We start from the raw sequence: 26339 nt of genomic DNA, 5'->3' as shown, positions 1-26339 counted from the left end.
AGGAAACCAGGCCAAGAATGAGCTTGATTAAAAATGTTGTTACTCCATTTAATTAACTATTACCTTTCCTTGCTTTGCCAGTTACCATCTTCAGATTAAATTACGTTTAATCAAAGTTACTGCAGTGAGTATTATATGCGGTGATTACCGTAGATGACATCTTGTCTCTTCACCAGCTCTTTGTCCAGCTGCTGCAGGTGTTGCTGATCCACGCCTAAACTCCACGAGTCTGCTTCCAGCTCTTTGGCCTCGGCCTCAAACTCCCCCATCAGCTGCCCATCCATCATTTCTGTTCCTGAGTCAACAACACAGCCTGAATTAATAAAACGAACCTCCATTTATACGATAATCTACAGGTGAGAGGTTTGGATAAACCACATTAAATTTCTGTTCGGTGCAGTATATGCATTAATCATTTATTTATTTTTAAAAAAGCAATTATTTGTTCACATTAAAATAGCTTAAATTAAAAAAGGTGGACAATGAATTTGTGTGTGTGCCTTTATTAACCTTCATCAGTAAGTGATTCCATGGATTCTGTGACCTGGTTGGTTCTGTTGAGCGAGTCGGTGGACTGAGAGAGATACCGCAGACCTTTTATGGGCATCTCGTCAAACACCGGACTGAATGGAGACACGATAATAAAATTCACGTTATTAATGTTGTCTTTGTAACAGGCCATACACAGTCACCCATATATCTGTTTAAACACATTGTACAGGGGTCAAATAATGCATTACAAACGAAACTATTAAAAATGAAATTAGATTAAGTACAGAAACATTTCACTCCAACACACACACAGAGCAGCTCACCCAGCAATGTTGCTTATTGAGAGACTCTTGGAGAGGTTGTTTCCCGTGAAAGTCATGATGTTGGTGTGTCTCCGTGATGGGATCATTAAGGTGGAATGGTCCTCAGGGGGCAAGATGGCCGACCAGGGGCGTTCCTTTGTCCCACCAGCTGGACCAGAGCAAACTTAGATTACAACAATAATCTGAACACTTTTCAAAACCAGCAGGAGATCCTAACTTATCCTGACTTTTAAGCTAAATCACTGACAGGTAAAAGCGATGGTTTTAAGACTGTATTTTGGCAAATACAATCCATCTTTTTCTCTCCTCACAGACTGTCTACTTTCTTAAACATAATTTATTAGGAGACTTCAGAGCAAGCAGACAGCATAAAGCTTCTCTACTCAAAGGAAAAAGGTTTTGTCCTTTGACTAATTTAACAGTTTGAATCTGTTTAAATCATATTTGTGTGTATGTGTGTGTGAGTGTGGCTGCATTTTCTAGGAGCAATACTTTGAACTCTGGTCCTAAGAACAACCCCAAAGAAGCACTCTGTCACGGTGTGTAGATAAAAGCTACACTTTTTGCCAACTTTAGTGTAAGTAATTATCAGAACAAAATAAATGTGCACAAAAACCCTTCAATCTCCTCTTATTAGGGGATCAGAGAAGTTTGGCGATAAATCTGCAAATAATTATTGGCTGTGACAACTTGAGCTGGTTTCACACTCACGTTTGTTCCTCATCGTTACTGTAGGAAACAAGCTCGAATCTGGTACCGCAAACTGTTGGTTGGGCAGCTAAGCAGAGAAACGGTGAGAAAAAGCATAAATGAAAAGAAAATCGATATTGGCTTCGGGACAGCAGAGTACTACAGAATCGGCGGAGGAGTAACTGCGAGGAAGCTGTACCTTCATCTTCACCTTGGCACAAACAGCCAGGCTGTCTCTGCAGCCCTTGTGGACGGAAGCATTGCAGTCTGGAAAGAAAAGAAGGAGTGAATACTGTTAGCCTGATGGTGGTGGTGGTGGGGCATGTGAGGGTGTGCGGAAAAGTGGGGGCTAGAAAATCTGACTGGTTTTCATAGCCGGCCAGGAAACTCCACCAGCCTGCTAATGAAAGCCAGACTGGAGCAAAGCATGTGATGCAATCGAGGGGTAATGCTGCTCGTGGAAGATGGGGGGAAAAAAACAGATATGACACACACGCACGTCACCACCGAATTGCATGGGAAAATTTAAATCATGTAAACATTCTCGAATCACCGTTTAAGAACAAAGTCATGGTTTTAGATTGCTGACATTTGACCTTTTCTACAGGCTGATCTGTCCACTAAACGCAAATTCTCAGTTTTTCCTAATATTCGCTCTTTAATTTTAATGCTCACATCAAGGAGGAAAAAAAATGGTGGCTGATCAGGATTTAATCATATGGGCATATTTCCAGGAGACATAACACACATGTGAAACCCACAAACGCACTATCAGACCTAGTCACCCAAGCTAGAATGCATACAGTGCAACATTTCCGTTCCTGGGATTACTTCAACAGCCGCTTTTAGTCTGGGTGAGAAAATAGCGCTGCACGAGTCACAAAGGCAGCAACACTGTCAGGGCTGGGAGCTATCGCCTGAAAATGTGTCACTGTAAAAATATTAGCAAGTAGAAGATTGCATGATTATCAAAGCACCTTGATTTCCTGCAGTGATATTTTTTTTTACATGCCTCTGGATTTTATTCGGTTTTTTACTGCTTTTTGGTGACATCCAAATAAGACCAGCTAATCTGAGACAAAGGATCACTGTATTCCTCTGCTGAATGGACACTAGCCAGAGTACAAACCTCCCTCACACTGTCTGTGGCTCTAACAATCTGAACCAGACTGACTGAATACAACAGGGGCTGTTTTTGCCAGTCTGAAGCATCTGAGGCAGATTGTGGCCAAGAGGTCTGCTGTGATCCATCGCAGAGCTTGTTTCTCCTTTTTAGGCTTTTTCTGGGCTTGCGCCAAAGGCTTGTGCAATAAACTTAAACCTATTTAGGGCTGCCTCTGTCGCTCCAGTAAAAAACAATGCAAAAAACAGTTCTGTTGTCTGTAATCAAAGTGTGACTGGGTTGCATTAGAAGTAGCTCTTTGGGGAGTTTCGCTGCAGCTGCACAACTAACTGCTAATATAAAGTTCAGTTGGTGTTTCATGTTTTCTTGCACTGTCCTTTATAATCAAATAAAGGAATTCTAATTTACTTTTTCTTTAAATTAAATCTTTTCATTTAGTGCCTAAATGTAAACACAGAGCCTTTACAGTAAACTGACTTGACCTACTATAGGGTCTGACTCCTCTGCTACTCATGCAGTTCCTGTCCATGAGCTACAATTGAGAGATATTGCCTAAATGCATCACATGCAGGAAATCAGTTGTTGTGAAAGTTAACAGATATAAACATAGCATTACTGCTCTGAAAACAATGACTGAACACGCGTCTGTGTCACTGCTAAAGGTGTCATTTAATTGACATAGAAACACTATTTTCTTGCTATGGTATACAAATGTGTGTCATGTCCCATCACACATAAGGCAGGCTGTAGTCCACCAAGGATATCCTTCATACATTTATGTTTGTTTTAAAATTTTCAACCAGGGTCCTGCTTTAGAACTACCTGCAAAAGGTGCCAAATAACCTCTTAACCATTTGCTCACTGTCAACTTCAGTTATGCCGATCACTGTGATTGCTATAAAAACACTAAACTACTGTAAACCAGATAATTAAATTGAGCTTGCATTGCATCAACTTAGCAGTGATACGGGTGTTTACCTTTTTTATTACCAAATTGCTTGAATTAATGTAACTTATAGCTGAAATATATCAGTAGAATTCAGCTGAGGGGGAACAACGCTGGTAACACAGAACAACTTTTAGCCTAGCAGCAACCCCAGATGCTACCGCTAAACGAGAATCACTCCACACAGACTCATTTTAAAATGCCCAACTTCAGCTACAAAGTGAACACCTCATTTTATTTTTCAAATTAACAAATTTAAATTGGAAAGTTGGTATATTAAGTTGGTTTAATTGACAGGTGCGCTAACATGTACAGCTTTGGCTGTCTGCTGTCTGCTAGGCTAGTTCTTAACAAAATGATCTGACAAATAACACGGCCTGCTTTGTGGTACAGCCGTCAAAGAAGTCTGTGCTACATTTTTGGCAGGAGAAATTCTACACTGTATAATTCTGCTCCTCAGCACCAACTTAGCAGCCATTTGTGCCTGTTTGTTTGGGAATGCAGCTTGCTAACCGAGATAGCTAGCGTTAACTGACAACTTGACTCTTTTAATTCTAATATGGTCACCTCAGGCTTTTTAAAACAAGCGTGTACCAACCATAAAGCCTCAAAATGCATAATCCAGAGACTACTGGGTAATTTCATAGACGCGTGGTCCATCATTTACATACAGTCTGTGCTTTTAGCCAAACTATGAGAACTGCTAATCAAAACAACTGGGCCGACTCAGCACTCTTACTTAGGTTCTCAGTAACACACATAACAAGTGTGAAGTGGATCGGATGAATGGTTGTTGAGAGACAAAGATGAGAAGAAACATAAACTAACATATTCAAACATGCATATTCCTGGATTTATTGGTAAAATCTTTTCACTTCCTCTCCTTATGTTCAGCATCGTCTTTCAGAAACGACTCGCAGCTTAGTGTGCTTTCAGATAAGAAATTAAAATCTTCTAATAAAATAATTAAAGGTTATTAGGATTTAATATAATTTAAAGCTACAGCAACTCTGCAGAAAACAAACAAGACAAAAAGGAAAAAAAAATTAAGTTACTTACATGTGCAATGGAAAGCATCCTTGCCATTAAAACCTTTATTGCACTGGGAGCACTGGGTGGTGTGATTTGAGCTGACTGGTGTAAAACCATGACCGTTCACAGTCTTCTTGTCCTTCTCCTTGCCCTCCTTGTCCTTCTCCCGTTTGTCTCGCTCCTTTTCCTGCACAAATGGAAATTAATTAGTTAAGAAGACAACCCAACCTTGAACTTCTCTAATTGCTTCAACTTTGCCATCCAATTAGAAGTTTCGAAGTGAAGCGTGGTAACGTGCAGCATCCACTAACATACCAGACACTGACACTGGGCCAGTCGCTTCTGTTAAATTCCAATCTGAACCCTGCAGAGCAACATTATTACTCGGATGTAGGACGCAGCGGGAGGGTTTGCATATTAAGTGATGCATTATTTATCCTGACAACAAATTGTCTCATTAAGGCACTCTTTTAAATAAATTTCAGACATTTTTAATCCTTTTTTCTGAGGTGAGACAGAAGACTCAGAGGTGGAGATCTTCAATGACCATTTATCCCAAAAGGGCAGCATATTTTCATATTACGTATTTGTTTGGTTTCTCAAGACACTCGAATGCTACAACCTGTTATGAAGAATGAGGCATTTCTGCAGGATGCATGACTGGTGACGGAGACGCACTGTCTGGGAATCACTTCTGTGACCTTTCCATAACAGGGTGGGCTTTCTGCTGCCTCTGCATTAATGGATGAGATCGTCCTCAGCAGCTGGTCATCTCTGTACACTGAGCTGAATCACAATCCCATAAAGTGATGCAGAGAAGAACAGAGCTCTCATTCTCTTGGATTTACATCACAGAGCCTCCACCCAAACCCAGAGGAAATGGGAAAGTGCAGTTTTCCAGCTCATTTTAATGACCAGCCCTGGGCCTCTTGGTTTGAAGGGACCACAAAGCTGACATACTAGAGCTCATTTGGTTCAGCCATTTCAAGATACCAAAAGCCTGACTGGCCCACGCTATGTTTCAGAGCCAGTACAACACACAGCTTTCATTCTCACTTCCTGCAACAACTGTCTAACCAGCACTAAACCACAATAAACGGCTCGAAAAAGTATTCTTCATGGCAGCAAGAATGCTTGCTTGATATCACGCCTATTGATGCCCGGCAAAAAAAAACAAAAACAAGAAAACGCCAGCAGTTCAACGCATTTGAAAAAGATGATTCTCTGTACTCTTTGTTTTGGCTGCAAGCATACACAACAGGATAAGTAATCACTAGTGACATCTAAACCAGAGATTTAAACAAAAAGACATTCCAGTAAAACACACTGTTAACGGGCAATGACTTCACTGGAAAAAGACATCAGCCCAGAGGAAAACACCAGCCCCTTTTAACATGATATTGTGACAGTCTCTTTCACTACAATTCAACTGGGAAACCAGAGCACTGTGTTAGCCTACCTCCAGCCAACCTTTCCATCTCAGTGAGAAGCCACGGCTCCCTGGGAAACTCCTGTATAACATCCCTGGTTGTGGCTCAGTGGCTCAAGCTACTACCAGCAAGTCTCCATTAGGAAGGCTGTGAATGAGGAAGTCACTGGCTCGCTACGGGAGGTGCTATTTCTGCAATGGCCCTTCCTTCAGTCTGACAGAGACATGGTGACAAAATGCACAAACTAGATCCCCTTCCAGAACAGTCAGACTTTCAATGTTTAACCAAAAGAGGAAGACACAAATTATCCTCCTTAAAACTGGTTCTGGTTTATTAATGACAGGAACAAATGAGATTACCAATTCTTCGACACATTTGACAGTTACAGATTTAATGTCAATGCTCCAAGGAGAGCCAATAGACACCAGGCAAACCCATTTTGAACATCAAAGCTTTAACGGTGGCCAATAACTTTGACCCCTGACAGAGAGCAATGAGCTGCAGGCTGAGGGAAGCTTTTTCAGAATCCTGTTGCTTTAAAAGCAAAGTGACGGCTGAGGTTACAGGGGAGATTATTAAACCACCAACTCTATCTTCCTGTTTTACTTCCTGTTCACCCTTCAGTGTCTCTTTGCAAGGGCTGCATATTTACAGGAAGCAAACAGACATTTCACTTCCCAATCAGAAATAAAAAACTCTGTGCTAAATTCAGGGCATTTCAGACCCTTTAATCACCACATGGTACAAATTTAAATGCACGCTTCGTGATCAAAGCAGTTATGACTGGCAGCAGAAACATGGATATCTATCATTACAGCCAGCTTTTTTATCTAATACTTTCAGGTAGCATCTAACACCAATTTTGATCATGAAGTAAACTACATATCAGAATAGCTATCAAAAGGTAATATGTTAATTTGTGGTTTTAGTGAATTTGCCTTTTGTACTTCCTGGTGCTGTGTGAGTGTCCTCAATATACTGTCACACACACAGTTTATAGCTGTGTAAGGTCTACCACACAGCCCACAACTGGATATATTGGATATAAAAATGCTGTATAATTACATTACTGCTTATAATCTGTGAATTAAATGTAAGACTATTTAATACCTTCCAAGGCCTCTTTTTTGGGGAGAAGATTGAATGCAATTATTTTTACTTTTAAGCACCCACAGCTACCCCGGTGAGTTTTAAAGTCTTGATACAGACAACTGTATTCCTAAATCATATTAACGGCTACTGCAATACAGTAAATGCCACTTCTGCAATTTAAAGTGAGCAGTGCTGAGCATTGTGATTTTTAAATGCAGTACTGTACAATAATTTCCATGTCATAATAGTGCTGAAGCCATTGTTTCACTAAAGTAACTTATTCTGATCGATATTTCAACAAACTAACAGGATATTATTGTCACCCTGTGACAGGAATGGAGACACTGCAGTTAGATCCCCTAACGGAGGACGAAGGGCAGGAGAAAGAAAGTCTGCTTTGACCACATCTTACATAGAGGCTTATCTCTCTGAGAAGACATTGCTGTGAGGCGATTGGGAAATTTGAGAGTGGGAAGTTGCATCTAACAACGACTTGGGCAAAAGCAGGACATATAAGGAGCTTTTGAACCAGAGGGGCCTATTTATAGTTCTTAGAACTTTTTAAAGGAAGTCTTTTGCGTGGCGTTGCATGAGGGACCATCATGCAAGTTCTCAGAAGCTCATTTGTCTGTCATTTTTCAGCTCCTACTTTACGGTTGATCCTCCAGCAGAAGGGGAAGCTCTAACTGACATAAGTGTGTGGTCTGAATGCAAGCATGCATTGCAACACGATGAACGTCATATTTGTAAAAACCAACAAACACGTAAACTTAACATAGAAATTACAGAAAAACCATGAGTTAACTCTTAAACCTAAAACACAAACAGTTGAGCTGGCAGTGAAGACCAGGCGTTATTAGGCCTGTGTGCTACAGAGGAAATAAAAACTCCGGTCACCTCCTTAAAGGAAAACAAAAGTACTTCCTCTCAACTAGCTTTTACACATAGAGTGAAGCCAGCGTAGGGAGAAAATAATGACGCTAGAATAGAAACTAAATGACACATTCATCAAAGTGAAGCTTAATTGGTTTGGTTTACTGCATGTTATCCTTGGAGAGAGCCATGCATTTGTTTGTAGAGTAGATGGAAAGGATTTGTTAAGCCTAGTTTATGGTCATCTCATTGGTTGTTTTGCATGCCAACTGCAAAAGTACAATCGCGAATTGAACGATAAGTATTCAAGAGAGTAGTGAGGACCCGAGATTCAGGAGCACTGTTATAGGCGTAGAAGCAAAGAAATTGGAGGTTTTTCCCACAGTTTTCTCTGGAGGGTGTCATCTTTTCAAACTCCTGCAGCATCTCCAATTGTATAATCGGAGAATCTCTGAGCTCCTGTACTGATGTATATTTGAAATGGTGGTAAAGACCAACATGATCTTACATTCATGCCTTCGACCTGCCTGCACCCGGTTCCCAAAACAAGGGGTGCACAACAATCTGAAACACCAAAGCATGACTCAGTTCTGATGCCAACATTGGCTTACGCTGCCACACGTAAACAGACTTTAATAAGGATTCTGGATCCTATTATCAGCCACAGTGGGAGCTCTGCCTGAGGTTAGTCTGTGATACACCTGACATAAAAAGACATTTAGCCACTCGTAATGTTATGCTATTTTAACTTAAATCAGAATGCAAGGCATCTGCCATCAGGAAACTCAAACGCACAGTATGCTCCAACTTATTGTTATGGTTGTAGTTTAGTTGTTGCTATGCTAATTGCCACCTGCTTAACACGCCACGCACCTATTGGGAGTTGTAGTGTAAACAAAGAAAAGAAAAAGAGGACAAACATATGTAGTTCTTGAGGTGCCACACCTATAACTGTTCAGCCCAGAACTGCCTATAACAGCCCTGCTGTGAGACTGAAGCTAGTCAGGGACCAACAGAAAAAGAAGCTTAAGATTCATATATGTGTGAATACTTGAAAACTGTGGTTGGGCATTAACTGCTCATTGCTCAAAGGGGATACACTTGTAAGAAAACACTGAAGGTGGTTGCCTACTGAATAAACTGTAAGAAGCAGGCTACAGTGAAGTGTAGTCAAAAGAAGAAAAACTCCATGTTCCCTCACCCTGGTCTTTTTGTACATCTTGTTCTTGAGGTAGCTGAAGGTCCGGCTAACTTTTGTCACACTCTTTCCCTCAGTGTCACTCCGCAGAGGCCCAGGCTCCTCCTCTGATATACTGGAACACACAAACAGGTTTAATTTCATCTCCAGCAGCTGCATTCACACAGCATACCTGCTCACACATTGTGAAATGGTTCTTTGAAGCACCATAAAGGTCCTATGGAATCATTTGACCACTACTCCACACAGCTCTTTATAGGACTATAAAAAGTCCTCCAGGCAATGAAAGCCTTAAGAACAATTTACTGGTAAAATGTAAGCGCAGGATTAGACTGACCTGTATGCTAGTGACCCAGAGGTGCTGGAAAACCTCATACCTGGAAAAAAAAAAGGAGAGGAAGTGAGTGGCAGGATAGTAAAAACAAAAAAATATATGTCTTTAAGGGCTGACCGCACTTTTCTTATTTTTCCTGATTATAATTGAGAGTAAGCTACAGATTTGGCTCCCTAAAGGTAAATATGCAACACTTTAGGTACCCTTGTACAGCTGTGTGACAACTGACAACCCACTGACATGACTAAAAGAGGCAAACAGCTATATCGAGCACTTCCTTTTCTACCATCTCCTTTAAAGGTGACCTATTGTGATTTTTTCCCCCCATTACGGTCAACTAAAGCACAAAGCTGAAACTATAAACACAACAACCCCACACAACTGCAAGGGGCAGCCAATCAGCACAAAGTGTAAAAGCTATTTTTTGGTCAGTCCTCACCTCTGTGCTCTACAGAAGTGAGCTAAACTGCTCTGTTTTGAGACAGGGGGATAAATGAGGGGCTGTAATACAGTCAAAGACTAAAATCATAGAGTTTTAAATTATCGTGCATTGAAGGCTGGACAATGGATATTTTTTGGTCTACTCATTCTACTAGAACAAAGCTATGCTGGGTGTAGCTCCTCCCAGACTCTTTGTTGAATTGTTGAAAATCTGGATTTTCTGGCTGCAGTAACAGCCAGAACATGTGTGTTTTTCAATTAATCTCTGTGCCAAACGTTAAGCACAGAGTTAAACATAAGGCATGCATCTTTTCTAGGCAACGAGCTGCTTCTCTCTAAACAATAATTCCTACCAATATCCAGACGCACACGAAAATATGCAAAGCGCTGCTCGCATGCGCTGCAGAAGAAAGTTAAACCCAAAACAGGATAATGAGGACAAAATCTTGGCCTGCCTGTGTTCCTAGCAATAGAGACAAGGAGACAGAGAACAGTGCTAATGGAAATATTGCACAGATAAGAAAAAGGAAGGAATGCCTCGGTGTCTTTGACTAAAGGTGACAGGCTTGTATTTATCTGCAGAGAAGAAAGGGCTTCCTCAGTTCACCTGCGGTGTTTATGATTATTTTCCTCTTTCTCTGGTAATTGTGTTTCAGCTTTTTCAAAAAGACTGAAGTAAGGCTAGTTTATGTAAAGGTCATCCCATTCTTGTGCTGAGTAGGAAACACGAGAAGCCAAGGTCTTATTTATTGCTGTCAACATGGATTATAATTTAAACACAATGCTGCCTAGGCGAAAGGTGCTTTTCTACAGCAGCAATCTGGCTACAAGCGTTGTCTAATTGCATTCTGACACTGCAAGTAGATTAATATCAGCAGCAATTAGAAGCTTCTTCATGACAAGATTGTTGCGGCTGAATGTTTGGACTTTATCTTTGATGAAGTTTAAAGAGTAAAAATTTAAATTTTCCTTCAGACAACTTTGCTTCCTCTGTTTGACTCAGTCTAGGAAGCATTTCACGCACACACTTCATGTTGAGTCACAAGTAAACACTTCAGTGTGGGTATCAGGCTAGCTGCTAGCTGATCTGGGTGCATCGCTGTCATCTTTGCAGCTCAGATCCAGGTTGCTAACCGGAGCAGCTACTGTTCTCCTTCTGACATCACAGCTATTTTCTACTGCAGCTAAGTTTACATGTCAGTACTTACTGAAGTCATCCTCATCATCACTAGATGAGGAGTCCCGATAAATGAACTGAGACTTAGATTTGGTGAGGATGGGGGAAAGGTTGAAAGAGAAGGAAATTCGCCTCTTACGTCTCAGGTGTCCCACTGCTGGGGAGCAGGAAGGAAAGAACCACAACAGGCACTGATCACTTATTGAAATATATAATAACCTAAAAATAGTGAGGATGGGGGCAGGAAGTGGAGATGTACGGGAAACGTGTAATAAGAGCGATTCAGTTTAAATATCTGCATGTTAAACTACCACTTTCTCTCTTTATCTAGCTTTTTGACCTTTTTTTCTATTCTCTTTGCGATGGGGCTTACAGTGAAAAACATAATGAACTCTAAATTTCCAATTACAAGCTGAAATGATTGTGTCTCTCTGCTGAGTCTGGTGATGTTAAAACGAGGAAATGAAGAATGAGGACTTTGCACTGTACTTTAATTTAGTAAGTTAAAGCCTAAAGAGGATAACAAAGAAAACCAAAGGATAAAAAGGTGAAGAAAAGGGCTGAATGTTACAAGTAAGGACTTGATAGCTGCCTCATAACGTGTCACTCACCATCGATGTCTCTCTGGCTGATGGCCAGCATAGATACAGACTTGGTGAGGGGCAGACTCATCGGAGGACAGCTGTTTCGCAGGGGCCGATATCGTCTGGATTTCTGCAGCAAGAGACAGGAGACTGAATGAAACCAAGTGCATGAAAATGTTTTAAAAAATGGAGTGAGCCAGCCAGCGATAATGTGGAACAAAGCATTGCCAGCCAGTCAACTGGAAACAGGAACACGAACTAAAAGAGGAAACTCGGCATTTTAAATCGGGACATTATGTTTACAATTTGTTTTAAATTCAATGGGAGAAGTATAAATCTGCCCGAAGAAAGTCATGTTTATTAATTCTCACTAATCCCCAAACTGACAAGGCTCAGATTTCCCTTGACTGCTTATAAGTCTTGTTTATGTACAAGCTTTACAACGACTCTTTTCTCTCGTGAATTAGGCTGTGTGGGTTTTTCAGGATCTCTTGGTGGCTGACTGTGTGACAGTGTAAAGAAGTGGCATCACGTCAACAAACTTCATGTGTGCGTGTGTTTATTAGCTCACCGGGTCATGCACTCTGCTATACTCCCCCCGGTCTTCCTGTTCCTCTGTCAGAGAAACCAAAGAGCCTCTGTCATCGCTGTCTTGCCGGGGAATCCTTATAGGTTCTAGGATACGGGGCCCCTGGCTGGTGGGGCCCCTGAGCTCTTCAGGGCCTCCACTGAGCCCCTCCAAGCTGTAACTGTGTACAAACAGAAACCAAAGATGACCTCAATAAAAGAACACACACTGTATTGAACACAATCACATCAATCACAACTTTCTGAATGTACACAACTGTCGCTGCAGTAAACACAAACACACAAAGATGTACCTGTTCACACACACACACACACACACACACACACACACACACACACACACACACACACACACACACACACACACACACAGCTGGTCCTACACTGTGTTTAGCCAGCTGAGTTATCACTAGCCTCTGGAGCAGATTTACAGCTGAAGCAGCTGCAAATGACTCCCAACATCAGCATCAGCATGGAGAGCTCTGCAGCTGTGATTTACAAACCCAATTACATCGAGCTATGACTGGAAATAAGAGGCCTTGAAAAATCCAATCCAATGATTATGGAGAGGAAAACTACTGCTACATTTCAGGATGAGCTATGCCACGAGGCTGCAGCTCTATTCGCTTCAGGACAGACTCTATGATAGTTAAAGCTCCAGCAGTAAATCTCTCGTCTCTGGCCCATGGGTTTGTATGCTACTCCATTATCCAGCAAATCATCAGTCCAACTCATCCAAGCTTCACTAACTAAAACCAGAGTAAAAGAATCATGATTTGGTGATTGTAAGTGTCCAGAGTGGAGCAGCACTCACCTATCCTCCGGGCTGTGAATGTAGATGGCTATATCTGTCATACTAAGGCCTCTTTGGTGGCAGTATTATTACATACTATTCTACAGAGCCACAGGGCCCTCCATGCTCAAACACTAGCAGCTATTTCAGCTCCCTCTCTTTCCTTGGTGCAGAAGGTTGCTGACTGAAAGGGTTGGGCATTCATATACACACGAAAACACCCACAACAACGGCTAATGCAAATCAAGCCACATGTAAATATGTTCAAATAAGGACATGTGCCCTCGGCAAATAAGAAAACATCACAAACACAGTAATGCAGTAAACCTGAGGAAACAACTTCCACACTGTAGCCAATGGCGAGGGGGCGGGGGCACATGCTCATACTAAGAGAAAGTGAGGTGAAAGAGGTTAGGAGAGTGATGGGAAGATTGATAAGAGAGTATGGCAGAGTGGCAGTGAAGCACACAGATGAGGACATGAGCAGGATAGAGTTGCAGGCGTATCTCAGAACACTGGCGTCATTCTGAAATAACTGGGCAGCGTGGATGTATTTTACATTGTGAAGCATAAACATTGCAAATGGGTTAAAGCTGATTTCCTGCTGCAGCGTTGTTGTAATATCAGTAGCAGACAGGAAATCAACTTGAACCCAGGGTGTTTCCCAGAAATGAAAAACTGGCAGAATAGCCAAGGCACCATTAACACAGCTGGAGCCGCTGCTAGGGTGGCCGCTGGCTTCTTGAACGTGACAGATGTGACCAGATGGTTACAGCAGCGGACTGTGACAATAACAGACTTGTCTTCATTACAACTTGACAGAGATGGAGGAGGGCTGATATTATTGGCCATTATTAGCTAGTAAGCATTGATATATCTGTATTAAAATACATGTCAGCCAGCAAGTGATGACAATCTGGAGGTCAGAAATACTACAGGTGTGTGTTTAAGGGAATTTAGAAAGAGTCTGTGGCCCAAGGAGGCACTAATATATACTGAAGTCAGAAATATAAGTAATGTTTAACCCTGATTGTGATTCTGTGATTATGCATCTAATTAAAACTAGCACAAGTGTGGAAGACACTAGTGCTAGCGGTGGGTATAGATATTGGTTTTTGTTTATGTTAAATATATTGTATTAACTTCATTTCATGTTTTCTGTATTTATTTTTCTGTTTTTTTCTCTTGTTCATTAACTAACTTGTGGAGCACTTTGGTCAAACTCAGTCAAACTAGCCCAACAAAGGGTCCAGTCCACTGGATAGCCGTGAATACTTCAGAGATGAAGGGCTTAATATTTGTACTTTTCAGTGTACGAATGGATCACCTAATGATTGTGAATTATTGTCAGTCTTAAAGCCTTGTTACTCATAAATACAGCGAAGCGGTGGTTTGCCTAAGGAGCTGTCCAGATGTGTTTGTTTTTAATGAGAGCAGACAAATTGCACCTTCTCTTTGAACAGGACACTTTCATCTCGGTAAATAGTTGTTAACATTTTCAGAATATGTTTGTATCTCTTTATATTAAAAGAAAGAGGAAAACGTTTATATTTTTCTATAGGTTAATATGAAATGGCCTTTACTGGTCCCTGCCATTTGAGATCGAATTGGACTGTATGGACTAAAATGAGTTTGACAACGCTAATCTACACCATGAACCTGTCAAGAAGCTCTCTACACCATTCCTGAACAAACTTATTTTCAGTTAGATATTTTTTTGGTAAGTTTTTATTAAAAATGTCACATTTTAGTTTGAGTCTTACTTTAACTCATTTTGATGACCTTATTAAAAGGATAATAATCATGAGAAAGAGTTTACATGACTAATTAGCCTTTAGTCATTAGTGCAAAATATCGCTTCATATATATATATATATATATATATATATATATTACTATTTACAGCCTAGTTTTATTTTTATTTTATTTAACTGAAGAAGTTTTTCCACTCCTTGCTTACTTTTCAGTTTAATTAACTACAATAACCACGACACACTTCAGATGTGTCTTACTAAAGAAGCCTTTTACCGTTTTCAGACACTGTTGTCAAACATTTTCATATCCAACAGACTTTCTGAGTAGGAGTGTAAGCATTCGGCTCACCCTGCAGAGCTGAAATAGATCTATTCTGCATATAATCAAGATCAAGTGAAAGATGCTGACTCGTTTTTTTCCACTGCTTCCTCCCTCCTCCTTCTGGGTCAACAGCGGTGCCACCACCACCCATTTGCCACAGTATTTCATACAAACTCCAACAGGGGTGAAAAGAGAGCAGCATTTTTCAGAGCAGTTGCCTGCAGGGATGGAGAGAATGCAACAGCAGTTCAGCAAGCATACATTAAAAGCCGGGAGGTCCACAAAGGGCACAACTGCATAAATTTGCCATAGCATGCCACTAAAAAGCAGGGCAAGCTTAACAAAACATGAACTGATGAATGTGATGTATTAATACCTTCTCCTGTGAAAGGCCGACTTCCTCTCACCAGAGCTACGAGTGGAACTGGAGGTGATGGAGACGGAGACAGAGACAGAGTGGTGGATGAAGGTGGAAATGAAGTGGGATTTGAACGGAAGCCATGACAGCAAGAAAATAATTAATCAACGGACTGTTCTTATTGCCGATGGGACCGTTGGATTTTTATGGCTACTACTGAATAGGTAATGATCTAAGAGAAGACAAGAGTGATAAGAGTGCTGTACTCAGAGTAAATGATGAAAGATGATAAGCATGAAATAATTGTGGTGATATATTTGCTCATAGTTTCAAAATGATGTTTATCCTTTTTAGTATTCCCACCTCACAGTGAGATTGCTGGTACAAACGAAAGTTTCCACAGGCAAAAGCTTGCATCTCATCATTCAGCAGCTTGTAGAAGCACCTTTAGCAACTCTAAGTTGAAGTAATCATTTCATCTATGAGTCATCACACATCAGTCTCTCACATTTTTTAGTGGAGGAAGTCTGGCCAACTTTTCTCTATAACATTGTTTCAGTTCATTGAGGTTTGTGGACATTAGCGATTGCAAATGAAGGTGCCCAAGTCCTGCGGCTGCCAAAGACAAAAAAAGTAAAAACAGGAAAGCACTGAATCATCACCCCTGCACCACAGTGATTGACAGCACGAACGAGGTGTTTGTGCTGATATGCTGCGTTTGGCTTTCCCCAAATATAGAGCTGTGAATTATTATCAAACATTTCCACTTTGACCTCATCTGTCTAAAGGACAATGTTTCAGACGTCTTGTGGTTTATTCAGATGCAATTTTACAAAGCCAAGTTGTGCTTCATATTCTTTTTAAGCTTTGTCCTGGCAAATAAGTCTTTTTTTGTCTGTACTTCCATGAAATGTAACATTTAAAAGGCCAACTGAGGCTTGCAGAGTCTGATGTCATTCTTCTGTTTGTGGCATTGCAGGGTCTGACTTTGGTGTGAATTTACTGGAAGGTCGTAAGATTCTTAAAACTTGAGCTTTTATAGAGGTTTTCACACTTGCTGATGACTAGCAAAGCCAGTGTATTTGAATATCAGCACATAGCTGCTACATTCCCTCTTAATTTGTATGAAAGCAATAAAGGTGTACTTTATTTTTCACAGGACTGCACAGAATCCTGTGAAAATGTTCTTTTTCGTGGGACTGTACATCTTCTAATCAACTGATAATAACACAGCATGAATTGAAACACTCAATAGACAGAAATGTGTCAAACAAAATGTTTGGGATTCAAAGTTAGAGTTCCAGTTGAGTATTGTGAGCAGAAACCCTATTTGTATCATAACCACATGAAGGACAATGTCACAACTGTGACTCCCTAGTCTCTGCTGGTCAGTGGATAATCTCTGAAGTCAACTTTAAAGGATGTTACTGGATTCCGACAAGAATTATCCTTGTGCATTCATCCCTTTTGATACCATTTAGCAAGATAACCTATCCTCTAATTAGTGAACTTTAAAGTTGCTGGTACTGGAGGAGTTAAGAGTCGTGTGGGCGCACTGGTACCCTAGAACCAGGCTTTATTTGCAGTCTGTGCTAAACTATGATAACAGCCTCCTGGTTTTTAATGGTAATACTATTTTGAATGCCACTTCACATTACAAAGAGTTTTCTGCAGTCGGTTACTTGTCCGCCTCAGAAATTAAACAGATTTTCATTCTTTCAAATCTATCAAAAGAAGGACTCATGATCGGCAGAGACTCTGAGGAATGCATCTGTGGTGCCCCATGTTTTTGTTTGTTTGCTTCACACTTCAAGTAAATTTTTTCAGGCACACTTTGTGGTGCATGTCTCCACAGACAGCTGTTTAAACCAAACAAATTTACTGAACTTGATGAACATAACGCACCATAATAACACACTGTATCTAAAAGTATCGATGATTCCTTCCTGCTGCGACCACATGAAAGCTGCCTTTATCCAGTAAACTTCTGTTTAGACCAGCTGCTCCTTTCAGCTCCTCTGTGCTGACAGACATCTGTTTGGCATCTCTGTCTGATGATGGAGTTTGTGTGGACTGAACAGATCAAATGCTTCAGTAGGGCTTATGCAACACTCATGTCACGTTTATTGTGGATTCCTAATAATCTTTGGCAAGAAACCAAATAAGCATAATTACCAAATGCTAGACTGTTACTTTAAAATGTCACCAAACACTATACGAGACATTCCGAAAACTTGTTTTTCCTCATAATTTAAAATCTTATTACATTTATTTTGTCTTTTTTAAAAAAGATGTGTCCTAGACCCCACTCACACAGACAGGCAAACCCCCTGGTAACCTTTGTTTATAGGGAAAAATGTGTATTCCCTGACAGTGTTTGCTGGAGCAGTTACTGTTGCAAGTTGCAACGACATATATGGTGCTGCACTAAAGAAAAACCTCCTTGCAATTGTTTTGTTTGCTAGCAGATTGCCACGGTTTCCTGTAGTTTGCATAGAAGAATCAACTTGCACCTTGTGAAAAGGTAAGCCACGACTTTTACTTTCAAGGCAAACATTCTCCATTTCGGGTTTGTGTTTGTCACGGGGTGGAAATGGACAAGTTAACTAGATTTTTATCTCGCATGAGTTGCTGTGTTTTATTATTGTTAATATTTTAATATTGTATAGTGTTTTATTCTTGTTTTATTGCATGCTTTTATTGTATTTATTGTTGAATTGTCCTGGAGAGACTATACCCCTCCCTGATTACAAACTTGGCACACCTGGGAGGTTACAGAGGCCCAATGAGAGGGCCTAGCCGGTCAGGAGAAGCAGGGCAGCAGAGATGGCGGAGTAGATGCTGGCAGGCAGCGGCGGCAGCCGCAAGCAAAGGGCGGCGTTGGTGTGGGTTGGTGTGCAGTACGTGGCGAGGGCATACGACGGCCAGTGCGTAGAGAAGCAGTGAGAGCTATGCTGCTGCTGGAATAGCTTGAGGCGAGAGGACACTGTGGTGGGGGATTAGTTAGGAGTGGGACAGCGCCCTACCTCCGACGGTGAGACCATAGTGCTAGCGTGCCACAGAAAAGCGGCGGGCAGAGTTAGGAGCTCTGCCCATCCGGGCACTCCGGATCGGAGAGACTGACAGGACAGCCGGGGACGCTGCCGGGTTTTCCTTGCACGCCCCGATTTTGCTGGATTTTAACGCCGTGGCTGACTCCACTGGACTTTTAGTGTGTTTATGTTTTATTTTGATTTTTACTGTGTGTTTTAATTGCCTTTAAAATTTTAACTGTGTTTGTATGATAAATTATATTTTAGTGATACAGTTTTTATATCGTTCTGTTCCCTTGGCTGCTCCACAGCTCCGTCCGTTTTTTGGAGGGTTTCCCTCCTTTAATAACACCTGTTAATCCACTATTACATGTTGACTAGAGGAAGTCGCAGTACCCTCTTTGTGATTTTACTTAGTGAGTCAGTAGGCTTCTATGTGACTGGTCCTTATTTAGGTTGATCTATAATGATATGATATGATATGATATGATATGATATGAGTTACTTGGCAAAGCTGGAGAAATGAGCCTAGCTTTTGACTTTATTATGATCAGGAAATCTGGGTAGCAAAACAAGACAGCATATTAACCCTGCATGCTTTCTTCATGGCCATCCGGTATAGGCCAGACTTCCAAACACTGTCCTCCAGTGTTTGGAAGCTAGAGCCTATCACAATGTGTGACATGTCTCAGTTTGTGGGATAGAAATGCTCTAAAGTTCCACTTAAAGCGGGAAAACTGTCACCCATACATTGCAGAGTTGTATCACAGTTGAGCAGATGGTGATGCAGGCAAGAGGCATTTTTACATTAAGTTGCTGCCTAACTTTTGAAATAAATAATTCTATCTAAAAAGTAAATAATGATATCAAAAGTTGCTGTAAAACACTGCCTGCATCTATACATCTAAGCTTTGTGGCTCATGAGGCAGCACAGGTTACTTATTAATTGCAAGGCTGGTGGTTCAATCCCCAGCTACTCTAATCTGCATCTTGAAATATCCTTGGGCATAATGAACCGGTGTTGCCCCAGTGCATCCATCGGAGCGTGAGCATGTGTTTGTGCAGAATACCAGAGGTGGGATTGCCAGGCAGGACCATACATCATGTCCCCCGCAATGTAAATCTGTATGTACAGTGAAGTGTTTGTATGAGCTCTTCCCTCTACAGCCACCCCCAGAAAACCTTGGGATTAAATGAACTCCTGTAAAGTCTCCTAAATGCTGTTTATTTTTTCTTTTTCATTTTTTTTGCGTCTTACGTGCACAAACGTAAGACGTAAGGTATAAGAAAAAAGTACTTGTGTGAATAAGGATTGTAGTAAAAAACGTTTTGAGTACTCAGAGTAGAAGAGTGCTATTCAAGTACCTGGCCATTTGCCATATACTAAAAACAATGGCCAATATATGATTAATGGATTTCTTTTATACTCCCTGTGAATGAGTAATGGTCTCCAGTATCGTCAGGCTTTAACACACAGATGCACATATGAAATATACACTACTGTCAAAAGGAAAAACTTAATAAGACAGGGGATATTAAGAAGAATATTTAAACTTGCATGTAAATTCTTCTACAGACCATCTCTAAGAGCCAATCGTTTGAGCAGTGATGACAAAACAGCGCTAAGAGTCCCGTTCTAAAAGTCCCTGTTAGCCTTTCTACTGAACCGATGTTTGTGAAATAATCTTGTTGTCAACTCGTGACAACTGTACAGTGTGGCTCTGAATGTGAAAGCGTGAGAACATGTGTTCATGTTGAAGTGCGTATCTGTGCATTTGTTTATAAGCATCTGTGTGTACAATTTTGGAAGCTCCCTGCCAACGCGAGACAAATGGCAACACAGCTGCTCACAGCATGAAGAGGAAACACTCAACATGGCACAGAAGGACTGACATCAACAAGCTCTAATAATGCTGAAAGAGGCACACATCAAGTCTGCTGACATCTACTGACTAACACCAGATTAACACCAGCAGCCAGTATCTAGGACAAAGGAGAAATGTTTCTATTTCTACATCCACTTCATCAACAATGCAATTAGACATTATTCATCCTGAAGAACCCAGTATTTATCATTCTCACCTCCTTTGGTTCATCTCTCCGTCTCCTCCGTTGTTCTTTCCAGGACCCCAGCTGTGGCGGCGAAGAGGTGACAGGGAACGGTTGCTGTTACGAAAGAGACAGGAACGCCGCGGCACCTCGGTTACTCTATCTTTGGCCTCTTCTTCAGCCTCTCCTGCCCCTCCTCCTTCTCCACCTTCACTGTCCAGTCCTTCAGTGGTAGGTGCCACGGTCTGGATGCCCTCTTCTGGACTCCAGCTGCAGCCCAGGCCCTGGCTGCCCTCCGGGCTGGAGCTGGTTGGGCCGACGCTGGCGGTGTCGTCTGTGGAAGAGCAGGAGACGGAAACCTCGCTGGTACTGTCTCCTCCAGTCACAGGTTCATCATTCTGAAAGACATGCCAAAAGAGAAAAGGTATAACTTTACACTACTTTAAAGCATTACTGTACCATCAAAAAGTTATGGTTTATCATGAGCCAGTATGCTAAATCAGCACTATATGAAGTCAATGCCACACTAATAAAATGTTGATTTATTATTTTAGGGAGCGAGGACACATGTAAATGCAACTGTTTCCACGTAAAGTATTAATTTCCAGGTTTAATCAAGCAATGCGCTTGTGAACCGTGAACAGTAACTGAAAGTGTGAAGAGTCTGGCTCTGCTCTGAGAACCACAGGAAGTGGAGCGTGAGAACATGTGTGTGCTTACTAAGCTATTGTGAGGCAAGGTTGTGGATGACAACTTGAGGAATTAGTGATAATCAACGGCAAAAAAATCCCACAAAAAAGCCTGCAGACGCTATGTCTCAACAGCTGCTCAGCAGATATCTATCCATTTATGGTCACTTAGTGCATAAGGCTAAATCATTTATTGTAAGTGAACAAAGCTCTCCTGCCCTCTCACTGGCTGGTTGTATTTTTGTTTGGGTCACATGGTACACATTACACAGAGTGGCTAGCACCACCTTACATTAACCCTGGCCTTGGTGACGGTGATGGTATCAGGTACTGGCAATCCTACAAGGGAACAATAGGACTATATGAAGGACCCAAAAGGTTAATTCTGTTCATCTGGAAGTAGCGTAGTGTTTTCTATATGGAGGACCACAAAACCCCAATAACAGGAGACTATTTAAGATCCATAATGTGATTTTGCCATTTTATCACACCTGCAGTTTATGGGCAGAATGTAACAGAACAGGGAAAAAAGGGCACTCCAACACAGCATAATAAATATGAATAAAACATAACACAGCAAAACAGATGTCCTTGAAATCATTGTTAATTACTCAGGCTATCACATTGTATATCAATCAGCATTTCTTCACTGAGGCATGAGATGAATTAAGAGTAGGCTGAAGAGCCATTTAACCCACAGGAATGGAATATAATGAGGACCAAATGGCATGGCTTAGGGATAATGAGCCAGCGCCACTTTATAGCAACACTGGCATTATAACAAACACCAATAAATGATAGCAACCTTGTTAAAACAAACCTTTCCCAGGAAAACACTTCTTAGTGATATATAGTCTTTTTAAAGTCCATTTGTCATTGTCACAGGACCATTTTAGTGATCCAAATCCACAGACAGTTGGCAGTTGGCAAATATAAAGTGTACGTACACCACGTATGTGTAAACTAATATGTATTCTTGCAAGTTAATTAGCCATATGCTTGTGTATAGTCTGCTGATTTCTTGACAAGTCTTCACCTGACAGCTGTATAATATAAGAAGCACGCGGAAAACAAATAGTTTGGTAAAACCACTCTTTGGGAATGGTGGGAAAAAACTACTGCCCACACACACACACACAGGTTTGGGATAGTCCATTTAGAGTTAATTTGTAGGTGTGAGCTTTAACTGGGCCTATTGTGCTGCCAGCTGCAGTGTGAGGGCCGAGCATAGAGCTGCTTCTGTCGGAGAGCTGCGAATGAAAGATCTGCTTTATGCTGCAAACACAACTTCCTCTGGGAGTCGGACAACGCATGAGCATACATCAAGGGCAGAGAGTGCATGTGAACGTCAGCTTCAGCGCTATAGGAGAAGGACCCAGCTGACTTTTAAACTTTGTTTTATTTCAGGATTTTAAATGTTATCTGATGGCACAACATACATGTGAAACTCAGATAAGTCACGACCGTTGAAACCGTCTATGTCCTCTTTATTCTACATTTACAGTATTACATTTCACAAAAGAAGCGTTTCCCTTCAGAGAGCAGCAAAGACGTTAATCCTCTCTTTCAGAATTTAGCTCCTGTAGTCTTTGTGCGGATTCATTTTGCCCATCATGGCCTATCTACAGTGTCCCAACCCTGAGCGCCACACTGTATACTCCCAGGCAGCTGATATTCTCTTCTCTAGCTTTGTTTGCACCAAACATGACATACGGTTCACATTACAATGAGCGTGTTTCAAGTGCTCAACACAGCAGAAACTGAGAGATACAAGTGTTTCAACTTTAACCAAAGGGTGCCTGGCTTCAAACAGACTTTCAACAGCAGCAGAGTGACAGCAGGGACCACAGCTTGCACTTTCCCAGCAGCGGAGGAGAGCTGCCGGCTTAAAAAGATGCTTAGTAGATGTTTGGCATCTCTGCCTCAGGGTACTAATAAATAAAAAACAGACACAGACTGAGAAAATAGATACTTCATATATAGTATATAATCCCTATAGGAGCAGTTGCAGAGGCAAAATATATTCTTGGTGTTTGACTGAACCGGATGTTTGGACCACAGCCAGCCAAGGATTTAGTAAACAAGGAATTTGCTGCTACATTTTTCCTCATTTATACATTTAATGATTGATGTAGCATATATAGGGGCAATGTTTTTATTTACATTTTTAAATATATATATTCAAATATAATTTGCTTTTCTCACTTTGCACAGATAATTAAACCAGTTTAAAATAATTGTTTTTGAGCACTTTAACATTGATTCGAAGTCGATGGGGCTCAGACCTTTCTGAAGATGCTGTCATATCCGGGTTCTGCGTTCAGGAAGCTCTCTATGTCACTGCCAGAGTCTCTGTGAGCTGAAGAGGGGCAGCTGGTGGCACTGCTGGTCCTACTGGGCAAACTGGAAAATGTTGAAGACTCTGAGGATCCTGAAAGACACGACATTTAACACATCGCAGGGTTAAAATCAAACAGAGGAGAAAACTGATAAGTTTCTCAACAGAGGCTGTTAAACTGAAAAACCCCCCACCTTGTTTCCAAAACAATAAGTCTTCATTCTTTGTACTAAAACACAAGCAGGTCTGTAAGACATCAGTGAAAAGACTTGTGGGAATCTGAGAAGGTGTGAAAAGCCTGGTGGATCAATGGCTGACTGTCCTCACCAAAGCGGTCTATGCTCGACTGCAAACAACCAGTGTTTGTGGGTTATAAAGGTACCAGGGCAGAACTGAAGTTATAATCTGACTCGGAGAAAGACAACGTAAACGGTTATTGATGTACTGCAAAACTGCTTTCATGAAAGAGCTGCATTAGTCACCCTAAGGCCAAATGGACACTGATGCTTACAAAGAATGTCTGCACCTTATTTTAAGCTTTAAAGCAAGAAGTCATTTTTTACTTCTGTTGCTTGATCGATAGAAATTACAGACATCAAGCAGACAGTTACTCGAGTTCATATCAGCCACAATGATATGAACTATAATTAGTCAGAATCGCGTGTATCACACTGACTACTTTGACTTTAAAGTAGTCGCTCTCAGGCCTCGGCTTATATGATGCCATGTTAGTTTTTCTCAGTAAGTCTCTGTGCTCTTTACCCGTAGCAGCTCACCACAAGCCATTTTTACTTTACACCCACTATTCTATCTCACTGAATTACAAACAGCCAAATCCAAAGTCAGCACAGAATACAACAACTGTTATGCAACAAGGTTCTGGGGCTACAGCTTTTTGGACATGTAAGGACATGCACAGATAATATTCCAGGCCAAACTAAAAGAGGAAGCCTGTACTCGGGCACAGACATCTACCAATGGGCTGACTTTAGCCAGCAGCCAAGAAAAACTGGATGAGATCATTTGCTCAGTTTTGTTAGGATTTTTTTTTTTTTAAATTTCTATTTCTGCTCAAAAACCGGAAGTTATTCTTAATCCCCCGGGAAGACTTGCATCCCCTACACTCATGTGAGCAAGAGGAAGCTAGATTTTGTATACGTATGTATGTGCTCATGCTTCAAGAGCCTGGATTCTGTGTCGCTGAGTGGGTACAAGTAGACGCCTCATACATGATATATATATATATATATATATATATATATATATAGATATAGATATAGATATATATATATATAATTATATAATATATAATTCAATCATTCAATCATCATTCAATCAGAGCTCCCTGACCTGCTGTCCATCTACACCAAGCGGTGCAAGTCCAAAGCTAGGAAGATTATGATGGACCTCTCCCATCCCAACAATGGACTCTTCTCACCGTTGAGGTCTGGGAAGCGCTTCCGCTCCCTTAAGGCCAAAACAGAGAGAATGAGGAGGAGCTTCTTCCCCCAGGCTATTCGGGCCCTGAACCAGGTGTAGGACTGTACTCTCCCACACACATCACTATAAGACTGGACTCTCACACACATCACATCACCACACGCACCACCACACATTTCCTATAATTTATAATCTTTATAATCTCTCTCTGCTGTTTGCACATTTTTATTTATTTTTATTTTTACTGTAAATTCCTAAGTTAATTTGTAAATTTTGTAGTAAATTGTAAATACTGTAAATCTTTTTTCTGTCATTTAATGGTCGGGCATTGCGCAGCTACAAGCATTTCACCCCCATGACATACTGTGTATGGTTGTGTGTGTGTGACAAATAAAATTTGAATTTGAATTTGAATTTGAATTTGAAATTCAAGTGGAGAAATACAAATCTATAAATAAATGTAAACTGAACTAAACATGCCACAGAAAAGGGCATATTTAAAATAAAGCACGCCCTGTATTCAGCACAACCCAAAAGCAGAAGCAGATTATCTTGTTTTTCATAATTATTCACAGCCAAAATCAAGACTAAAAATAAAAGTAGATTAATGAACCAACACCAGCAAAGGATGGCTCGAGGAATCCTGAAGCTGGCAGAAACATAACCCTATAAAATTCAGCTCCCGTCAGCTGCTCTTAGGGGTGGGGAGTCTCTTTACATCATAGTGTTGTTAGACTTGAGGGGGTGGGGGTATACAATATTTCTGTAGTATAACCATGAGCTCCTTTAACAAACATCGGTGAGAGAGCAGGTCGACACAGTCAGCTCTTAATGAAAGGAGAGTAGTCAGTTCACAGCACCGACAAACGTTATGGTTTCATAATGTTTCAATCAGCCCGATTACAACCCCAAGGGGACATCACCACTTTGGGTCGAGTGATACCACTGAATAGTGTGTCACAATGGACAAAGGTAGGTGCTATCCTGACATAAAGATTGTGAGACTTCCTTAATTGTAAAATCTTACACAATGGTTCTGTCACTTCTATCTAAAATAGTCTGAGCCTGACACAAACAATCCAAAAACATGAAAATATCAGATAAACAAGCTGCTTCAAGTACTTATTGAGCAGCAAAGGTCCATATGTTTTTTCAGACACTGACAAGTTGTTTTCGCTAATTAGCACATTCCTGCGCTGAGAGGCTGAACTAAAGATGGATCTCAACTGCATAATACAGCA

General features: G+C 41.0%; 1 protein-coding gene across 7 annotated transcripts in view; it reads right to left on the bottom strand.

Annotated features, from left to right (window-relative positions):
- akap13a (A-kinase anchoring protein 13a) overlaps positions 1 to 26339 on the bottom strand; it is a 124143-nt gene that overhangs the window by 27417 nt on the left and 70387 nt on the right. For 4 of the 7 annotated variants that reach the window (XM_085157923.1, XM_085158239.1, XM_085158000.1 and 1 more), the window contains exons 11-24: positions 23606 to 23751; positions 20665 to 21029; positions 15569 to 15616; positions 12307 to 12484; positions 11763 to 11865; positions 11183 to 11308; positions 9537 to 9576; positions 9203 to 9314; positions 4634 to 4793; positions 1705 to 1772; positions 1527 to 1593; positions 816 to 963; positions 511 to 623; positions 149 to 295 (exon numbers count right to left, since the gene is read on the bottom strand). In XM_085157923.1, coding sequence (XP_085014049.1) covers positions 149 to 295; positions 511 to 623; positions 816 to 963; positions 1527 to 1593; positions 1705 to 1772; positions 4634 to 4793; positions 9203 to 9314; positions 9537 to 9576; positions 11183 to 11308; positions 11763 to 11865; positions 12307 to 12484; positions 15569 to 15616; positions 20665 to 21029; positions 23606 to 23751 — 1821 coding nt within the window. The remainder of the gene's footprint in view (positions 1 to 148; positions 296 to 510; positions 624 to 815; positions 964 to 1526; positions 1594 to 1704; positions 1773 to 4633; positions 4794 to 9202; positions 9315 to 9536; positions 9577 to 11182; positions 11309 to 11762; positions 11866 to 12306; positions 12485 to 15568; positions 15617 to 20664; positions 21030 to 23605; positions 23752 to 26339) is intronic. The other 3 variants (XM_085158161.1, XM_085158392.1, XM_085158316.1) reach the window with 3 other exon arrangements.

Source organism: Neolamprologus multifasciatus, chromosome 1 (assembly GCF_963576455.1).
Source record: "Neolamprologus multifasciatus chromosome 1, fNeoMul1.2, whole genome shotgun sequence".
NCBI lineage: Eukaryota > Metazoa > Chordata > Actinopteri > Cichliformes > Cichlidae > Neolamprologus > Neolamprologus multifasciatus.
The sequence above is the reverse complement of the archived record's forward strand: the minus strand, read 5'-3'. Positions and strand labels throughout refer to the sequence as shown.